Raw genomic sequence first — 8,530 nt, 5'->3', positions numbered from 1 at the left:
GCTTGCTGCAGGCTCTCAGAAGAAGACAGAATACTGTCTCACCACAAGTTACAATACGTAGCACTAAAATTGGTAATACTTGACCATGCCTAGTAGAACATGACTAACTGACTTTACTAAATACTATTCCCTGACATATACCTTTTAGAGTGTTTTGTTTTGGTTTGTGGGTTTTTTTTGTTGTATGGTTTTGTTTTCTGTTTTGGTTTGGGGTTTTTTTGTTGTTGTTTTTGTTTGGTTGGGTTTTTTTACTGGATTTGCTGGTGCAACAGTTAAAAAAAAATCCAGATTTAATGCTAGACAGCAAGCAGAGACACAGTTAATGTCTATAATTCTCCCACTCTGAAAGACTGTCTTCTCAAAGATCAGCTACTCTGAAAGCCCTTGGTTAGAGTGTGTACTCCCAAAGAACGCAAAGTTATGGAAATGTGCCTTACAAACAAAAAGAAGTTTGTACTTTTGATTGAGAACATTTTTTTAAAAGACTGAACATGGCAAAACACTATATATTTCTGAAGAATATATGCTCAGTCACAAGACTTCCAAGTTTTTCTATAAAATATACTACAGTAGAAAGATACAGTAAAGGTAAGTCAAGGAACAAGAAAGCACTCCCTCAAAAAGGTTGCATTTTGTCTCTCCAAGTTGTGCAATAAAAGGTTAAACAAGAATGTGACCTTTTTAGAATGTCTTCTGAATGAAAATATAAAGAAACTCAAAATACAGAACTCAAAGGATAAGCCTGACTACAATAACAGCCAGAGAGTGAACCAAAGATCCTTCTCATACATTAGGGAAAAGCATAAACCTACACTTTTAAATATCTAGCTGATAATACCAATGCATTGTGAAATGTCTGACTGATCCTGTCAGTGGTATTAACCTCCCAAATTAACATTCACTTTTTCTATGCGCTCCATAAACATAAAAGGTAAGATTCTTGCCTGGTGGATTTTGTTACTTACTCTGGATTTTTTATGAGAAGTTTTTGAATGAAGTCTTTGGCAGCCTGCGAAACCGATGAAAATGTTTCTTCTGAATAATCCACATTAACTTGAGATATATTAAGGTAAGTTTCTTGATTATCAGCTCCCACAAATGGAGATTCTTGTGTCAGCAGCATGTATGAAATCACACCTATGTTCCTGAGATAAGAACACAATGTATAATCCTTCTAGCATACCTAAACAATATACCCCCCATATTTTTTGTGCTGCAGATCAAACTTCCTGATGTATGCCACACTCAAGCAATTAGAAACATCTGACATCTCATTTTTATGTGATTCAAGCATGTATGCATGTGCACACACAAGGAATGCTATGTATATATCTCAAAGGGATTTTTGAAAATTGCTTACTTTCAATATACCCTTTTCTTCCCATTGAGATTGGTAGGAAAAGGAACTATATCACTTTTACCCAGCCCATTGTTGGACACACGGCAATTCTGGATGATAGAACTTTCTAACTTGCATCTAAATAAACACCTATCTTTCACTACAATTCTGCAGGAAGTATCAAAGACTGAAATTTATCAACCTTTCTGTACAATTGACATTTGTGTTACACTATCCTCTTGCTGAGATGTTTTTCCCTAAGAACATGAATGTAAGTACCACACATCATGTGTTTTGTTATAAGTTTGAAATAGTTTCTTGATGCATAATAAAAATGGGTTTGTGATCTGATATATCAAACCTTAGTGCTCATTCGTGTGGAAACATGCAGCTGCTGTGTTTGTCATTTTGAATATATCACCAATAGTTTGGTTTTATGTCTTCCCACAAACGCAATCAGGTTATTATCCTGAGGGCTCCTTCCCCTCCCAGCTCTCCCTTTTTTGGTCAGCCCACCCGCTGAAGACAGATAAAAGTGCATCAGAGTCTGGATCTGGCCCCTAGATTGTTAAGTGGTCACGTCTACCTTAATAAAATGAATTAACATATGCAACCTACCACATATCTGTAGCTGTGGTAATAGGATCGTAGTTTAAGATTTCTGGAGCTAGAGAAAGAGATGGGGAGAAGAAAAACTCTAACATATACATTATTCAAGTGGCCTTGAATCATACACTACATTTTTGGCAGTTTTTTTCCAACCATTATTATGAGACCAAGCATGCAGTTTCAATAAACAAATTAATTATTTCCAAGGCACAAGGGTAGGAAAAAAGTTATTTCCGTTTGATTAGACACACCAATGCTCAGCTGATTCACACTGAAATGGCACTATATGGCCTAAAGTCTATTCTATCCAAGTCCAAAGATATTTTCTAATCAGATGCATGCACATAAAAGATTCTTCTAAGAGGTTTGCAAGTATATAGCTGTTTAAGGGGAATGCATAAAGCTTTCAGCATGTTAACACTGCAAAGCCAGATGACCAAGCCAATTTTAGGGTCAATGGCTGCTAGTGTAGGCTAGTTATTCACCACAGATTGAAGTGCTCTTAATTTTAAGTGGAGGCAGATCATTAAGGAAACCTGCCCCTCAGAGACGGCCAAGTGTTAATGGCAATCTGTCAGTTTCTGAGGAATAGTTTAATCTCATTAAGTCATCATACTAAGTGGCATTCCTAATTGAAAGAGCATTTCCTTGTGCATTGTATGTGTTGTATTTCAACTCTAAGCGAAAGAATTTGACATCCAAAATTTCTTGTTGATTTAACAGTCTGCATCACAGCAAATACTTTAGCATGAAATTAGAGGTGCACTTACGGGTATAATTTGGGATTTTTTTGGTGGAAATATTTGACTACTCTTAAAAGAAAGAACAGCTCACAACATGTTGCCTTGTCCTGTTGTTCGTTCTCCAGTAGTGACTGGTAAATTGATAAACACATTACATGAACTGTTTGTTTTCTCAAAACCATACATCAGAAATTGAAAACCAGCTCTTGCATACCTAGATACTCTGTTGTTCCCATGATCTGCCGCAGTTCACTAGAATTCTCAAGCTTTCGAGACATACCAAAATCTACAATTTTTACATCACCAAGAGGATTGACGCTGCTCAGCAAAATATTTTGAGGCTAAAACAGAAAAGATTTCAATTCTCAATTAATAAAATATAAGCTGCAAAAAACCCAATGTATTAAATGACATTTCAGTTTCTATTATGTAATCATTACTGATAAATTTTACTTTCAAAAATTATTTAATCTCAATTACACTCCTTTTTCTCCTCATCTTTGTTACAGATATAACAAATTACTTTGTTTATCATAATATTAAATTGAAGACAAAGTACTAAAAGACTAAAAGTCTGCTGCCGCCTCACCTTTAAATCAAGATGAACAATATTGTTTTGATGCAAGCAGCAAAGTCCTTCAAGTATTTGTCTTATAAGTCTTATAATATCCCTTTCACCAATTCTGTCATCCAGATCTGGGACACACAAGTCAAATATTTCTCCTCCAGCAGCACTGAAACACATTCAAGAACACTTACACATTAAATTTGAATTTTCAACCTTAAGTGAGGAAAAATTTTATGTATTGTAACCATTTATAGAGGCCGGGGATATATTAACTTATTTTCTTAAACACACACTTGTGCCAAGACACATAAGTGCTTAGAAAAGGGAAAAATGTGATGACGCTTTTTCTTTCCCCTCATAGCTGGCAACAGTAGCCAAGACAGTGAAACAGAACTTTGCGGCTGAAAGCCTCATAATACTTTGATACCCTCAAGAATGCGTTCCTGTAAGCGAGTGTGAAGATGCCTTCAGGAAGATGAGTTCTATCATCCTTTCCTAACAGAAGAAGCCCTTCTCTTTGAGTCAAATCTAAAGCTTCTTCTGTTAGTCCAGTTCCATAAATAATTCAAAGCAAGAAAGTCCAGCAAAATTCCTATTTTCTGAACTTGGGAGTAAAAATAATTTTTTTTCCCCTGTAATGTGGCTGTGATAATGAACAGCTAGAGTTGCTAAAGAATATTTCTGGAGTGGGATGAAACTGCATAATTGCCACCCTACGTACTGCCATTCTGATGGAAAACTAAAAATCAGATATTTCTATCAGAGAGGTATGAGGAACAAAATCTAGCATGCTGATGATGATTAAATATACAGTTGCCTACTCTGTTAGTGAGCAGTATCTTCCAGAACTCTAGTAGACACAGAATATTCAGAAATAGAAGGACTCAGCTCTGTCACTTTGAAATCCACCTTTGCCACACTAACAATGAGACTGACAAGATTCATGTTTTCACACAGCATCTCAAATATGATGACTTCCTCACATAAAGCCTGTTGTTTACTTACAGAAAACCCTACTATCAGTACAGCATAAAGGAAGCATGGAAATAACCGTGTTGCATATGGTTTATTAGTTATACTTCTACACTTAGCCACAGTGTCAGCTGTTTCCTTTTGTCCTGGATTTGAAATCATTATTCAGCCTGCTCTAACTGCCTAAAGTTTCTCTCTCAAGTGTTAAGGGCTACCTCAAAACTACAGATCAGTAAGCCTCAATTTCATCGTTAGCAAAATGGTTAGAGTTAATAAAAAAATGTTAGATAATGGACAACATGGATGAACACAGTCACTAACCTGCTGGAGCTATGTGAGATGTCAGCAATGACAAGATGCCTTTATGACAAAATTCAGATGAGAGCAAGAGAACTGGATGTCACATACTTCAACTAAAGGTTTTGAACACTGTCTCTCATAGTATTCTTGTATCCAAGTTATTACGTTATGGTCTGGATGGGTGGACACCCAGATGGGTAAAGAGCTGAACAGCTTTGTGGAAAAGGATTTGGGAGTCCTCACAGACAGCGAGCTGAATGCAGCAAAGAAGGTCAGCAGCACCTTGGGCTGTAATATGAGGAGCAGAGCCAGGCGGCTCAGGCAAGTGACTGCCCAGCACTGCTAGACCACAGCTAGAATCCAGCACCCTGGTTTTGGCTCCCCAGTTCACCGAAGACATTAACAAGCAAGTTCAGTACCAACTGAGAAAGCGAGTAAAAGAGCACCAGATGACCTGTAACATACATAAATGTAAGACATCTTCAGAAAAATAACCTCAGAATCCTACACAATGCCAAACCTTGAACTGGCAGGTACACCTCCAGAAATTTTGGTAGACAGTTCTTTGAAATAATTGGACCAAAGTGCAGAACTGCCAAAACAAAAGCCAACATACATGGCTATCATCAGGAAAGATACTGGGAACAAAAAGCAGCAAAATCATGCTCAGTGTAAAACCTTGTAGTTCTGCTTTCTGTATCTTCAAGAAGCATGTATTATTAGCGAAGATACAGAGAAGGGCAAATAAGAGGACAGACAGCTGCTTAACAAGAAGAAAACAAAGAGACATCAACCCTTCAGTTTGGATAGAAGCTTGTGGGGGTGTCTACAAATAAGGCTTACAATAACTAAAGCTGGGTTAGAGATAAACAAAGAGCAGTTATTCACCCAATCCCCCAGTATGGGAACTAGGAGGCACCTGATGAACCTGATTACTTTAAAATAAATAAAAGAATTTCTTCACACAGTAGGTAATGAACATCTGGAACTTATTACCACTGAAGCAGACAGTATCACCAGGTTCAAAAAATGACCAAACAGATTCACAGACTACAGATCCATAAACAGACACCGAAAGGAACAGCAGAGAGGTGTCCTCAGTACAATGCCTCTGGTTGCTGGGACAGTGCAAAGACAATGGACAGTAAGAAGTGGACAGGCTCATACGCTCCTTAGCTCTTTCTAAAGAGCATCTCCCTACAGCCATTGCTGGAAATGGCAGCACATCAGACAGACCACTGATCTGACTCTGCAGGGCCTTTCTTAAATTCTTCAATGAACAAAACTAGATAGATATGACAATTACTACAGCTGACACATTTCTCTCTCAATAATTGGATTCCTTCAATTACCTTTGGCCCTTAGATTAGAACAGTAACAATCTCTGTTGTGGGGCTTTTGAAGAAGTATTTTTGTCTAGGAATTCCCTCTACAAAGATAGCCTTATTAAGAACTAGCATCCATTTCTCTCCTTTATTTAGAAAACATGCACTTACAAAAACCGATTCCTACTACAATATCTTCCAAAGAACCCCACCAATACAATCCCACAACAGCAAAGACCATATGCAGGAGGAAAAACATAGCTAAACAGTAAGTGCTTATGAACTATGAGTAAGAATTTAAAGAACTCTGCTTCAGAATTCTGCTACTTAGAAACAAACAAAAAAAAAAAATCAGTGCATTCTGCTACAGAAGGACATAATTTAGAAGTGCAATCAGCCCTCTGCTTATCCCATTAGGAACACTTACTGCAAGATTTTTGAACACTACTACAAAGTAGACCTTTAACACCAATGCTGCATAAGGAAGTTGTTTCATTACAGAGCTTTAATAAGCAAGATGGAGTTAGCTGAGCTGAAACAGAAGCAGTAAAATCAGTATGGTTTTTATGTGAACTTGCACTGTTCTTAATAAGAAGTTCAAAACTGGTCATCTGGACTTGGTCTTCTGAATTATTTATTATTTTAACCTTCTCAGAACAATAAATACTATGTATGGGATCATTTAGTTCCAGAAAAAAAAAAGGGGGGTTTTTTTAGGATTATCTAGCTACGTTCTTTGGAAAATTTGAAGGAGTTTATCATGGTGTATGCACACCACCATTAATAGCTCTTCAAATACTTTGTACATGAAACTTAAGTGTTAGATAGAGACTTCCTAAATTAATTTTACAAACTGCATTTTTGTTTCTTACATTCAAAACAAAAATTTACACATACAGCAAATATGATAGATAATTCAAATTCAAATTAAATTCCCAAATTAGACTTGTTTTCAGAGCTAACCACAGGGATACCTAAACAGATAAGGGAATTTTGCAGGAAACAGCTCCAAAAGCCAAATGCTTTAAAAATAACAAAACCACTATATTTAGAAGCTCAGAACTGGCAAATGAATTGCAAGTGTTCGGTCACCAAAAAGCACCAAGCAGTGACTAACGTTCATAGAGCATTGATATCCTCAGCTTCTCTGAAATCTGTGTACTTGGTAACAGGTTTTTTTTGGGAGGGGTATGATTTAAGATGAATCAAGGCACTACATACTTTCTATGAGATTCAAGAACATGCTCTGCGGTCAGCTTACATGAAAGGAAGAAAAAAAAAAAAGAAAAATTACACCTTAGAGTTTGTACTCAGGTTTTCTATTAGGTTAGCCTGACCTGGAAGCTGATCAGAGCTCTTTTACAAAACTCCAACTAACAGAAGAAATAATCTGCTCAAATTAAACTGGCAATTTTTAATCAAAATTATCCTCCTGAGATAGTATTTAAAGGCACAAAAAAAATTTCAATTCAAAATTGAGTGAAATTGTCTATGAAACTGAGTTATGCAGAGAAGAAAGAAGAATCTTTATTTTTTGATAGCTTTTCGTTAAAAAAAATAATCCCATTTTTAAATTTTTGAGTACAGAACTACTATAGGTTTTGGTGTATTTTGTTTTATGTCAGACAATGTGGAATAACGCATAACAGCAGCTGTGGAGGTAGCAAAACACACCTACAAAACCAAAGACTGAAATGAACAGCAACTTATTTGCATGAAATCAATATCTTGCATTTGCATGAAAATAAATCATACCAAAAAAGTTCCTCAGAGCTTATAAAGTATATTATAATTAAATATTAGCATAATGTCTATAGCGTAGTATTGTAATTTTTCTGGGTGTTCAGGCAACTCATACAAAAACCTGAGTATATTACAGATTTGTAACTACAAACATGGAACATCTAATGAAGGCATACTTACTATTCCAACACCAGGATTATTTCATTTGCTGTTTCATAGACTTCATGGAGACTAACTATGCGAGGATTAGATTTCATTAATTCAAGTACGGCAATTTCATGAAGAATCTCTGCTTTGCAGTCTTGACCTCTTCTTCTTTTCTTTAAAAATTTTGCTGCATACTCTTGGCCTGTGGATTTAGCTATACATTTTCTAACCACAGCACATCTTCCTCTACAAAATAAAAGGCAAAACATTAAGACCTAAGACATAAAAAGTACCTAAATTGCCATTAGAAATAAAAAGGCATGGTAAATAATTGGAAACCAAAGAAAAAAATTATCAAAGGAATACTATGTTTGGCCTGTTCTTACACTATTTCCTAAACACCCACTTTCAGCCACTGCAGGAGAAAGGATACTAAACTAGATGAAGCTTAGGCAAGACTCAGTACAATTCCTGTTACGCAGACTAGCCAAGCATTAAATCAGAGTATCACGTTACACGTACATTCTCACTGGAAGATCACAGAATCACTGAACAACTCTGGGTGGAAGGGACTTCTGGAGGCCTCTACCAAAACCTCCTGCTTAAAGCAGGGCCAGCTAGGAGATCCTAACAGGCTGTTCAGGACTTTGTTTAGGTTGCCAGTATTATATTAAAAAAAGTCCACCACATTATAGCACCTATAAGATGCAGTAATAAACAAAGCAAAACCCTGTGAAATGTGGAGAAGGAACACAGAAAATATATTTGCATGCTGGGATGGGGG

At 36.5% G+C, this 8,530-nt stretch overlaps 1 protein-coding gene across 1 annotated transcript in view; it reads right to left on the bottom strand.

Moving 5' to 3' along the window:
• The window catches only part of STK17B (serine/threonine kinase 17b), a gene marked incomplete at its 5' end in the record, with an annotated part of 9,550 nt that extends 1,558 nt beyond the window's left edge, over window positions 1–7,992 (bottom strand). Inside the window, 5 exons of the mRNA XM_010073796.1 lie at window positions 966–1,145; window positions 1,958–2,006; window positions 2,906–3,032; window positions 3,281–3,425; window positions 7,780–7,992. Of these exons, the coding sequence (XP_010072098.1) occupies window positions 966–1,145; window positions 1,958–2,006; window positions 2,906–3,032; window positions 3,281–3,425; window positions 7,780–7,992 (714 nt within the window). The remainder of the gene's footprint in view (window positions 1–965; window positions 1,146–1,957; window positions 2,007–2,905; window positions 3,033–3,280; window positions 3,426–7,779) is intronic.
• Window positions 7,993–8,530: the final 538 nt, after the last annotated feature.

This window comes from Pterocles gutturalis, unplaced genomic scaffold (genome assembly GCF_000699245.1).
Source record: "Pterocles gutturalis isolate BGI_N339 unplaced genomic scaffold, ASM69924v1 scaffold41277, whole genome shotgun sequence".
Taxonomy (NCBI): Eukaryota; Metazoa; Chordata; class Aves; order Pterocliformes; family Pteroclidae; genus Pterocles; species Pterocles gutturalis.
Note: the sequence above shows the minus strand (reverse complement) of the source record. Positions and strands in the feature narration are given on the sequence as shown.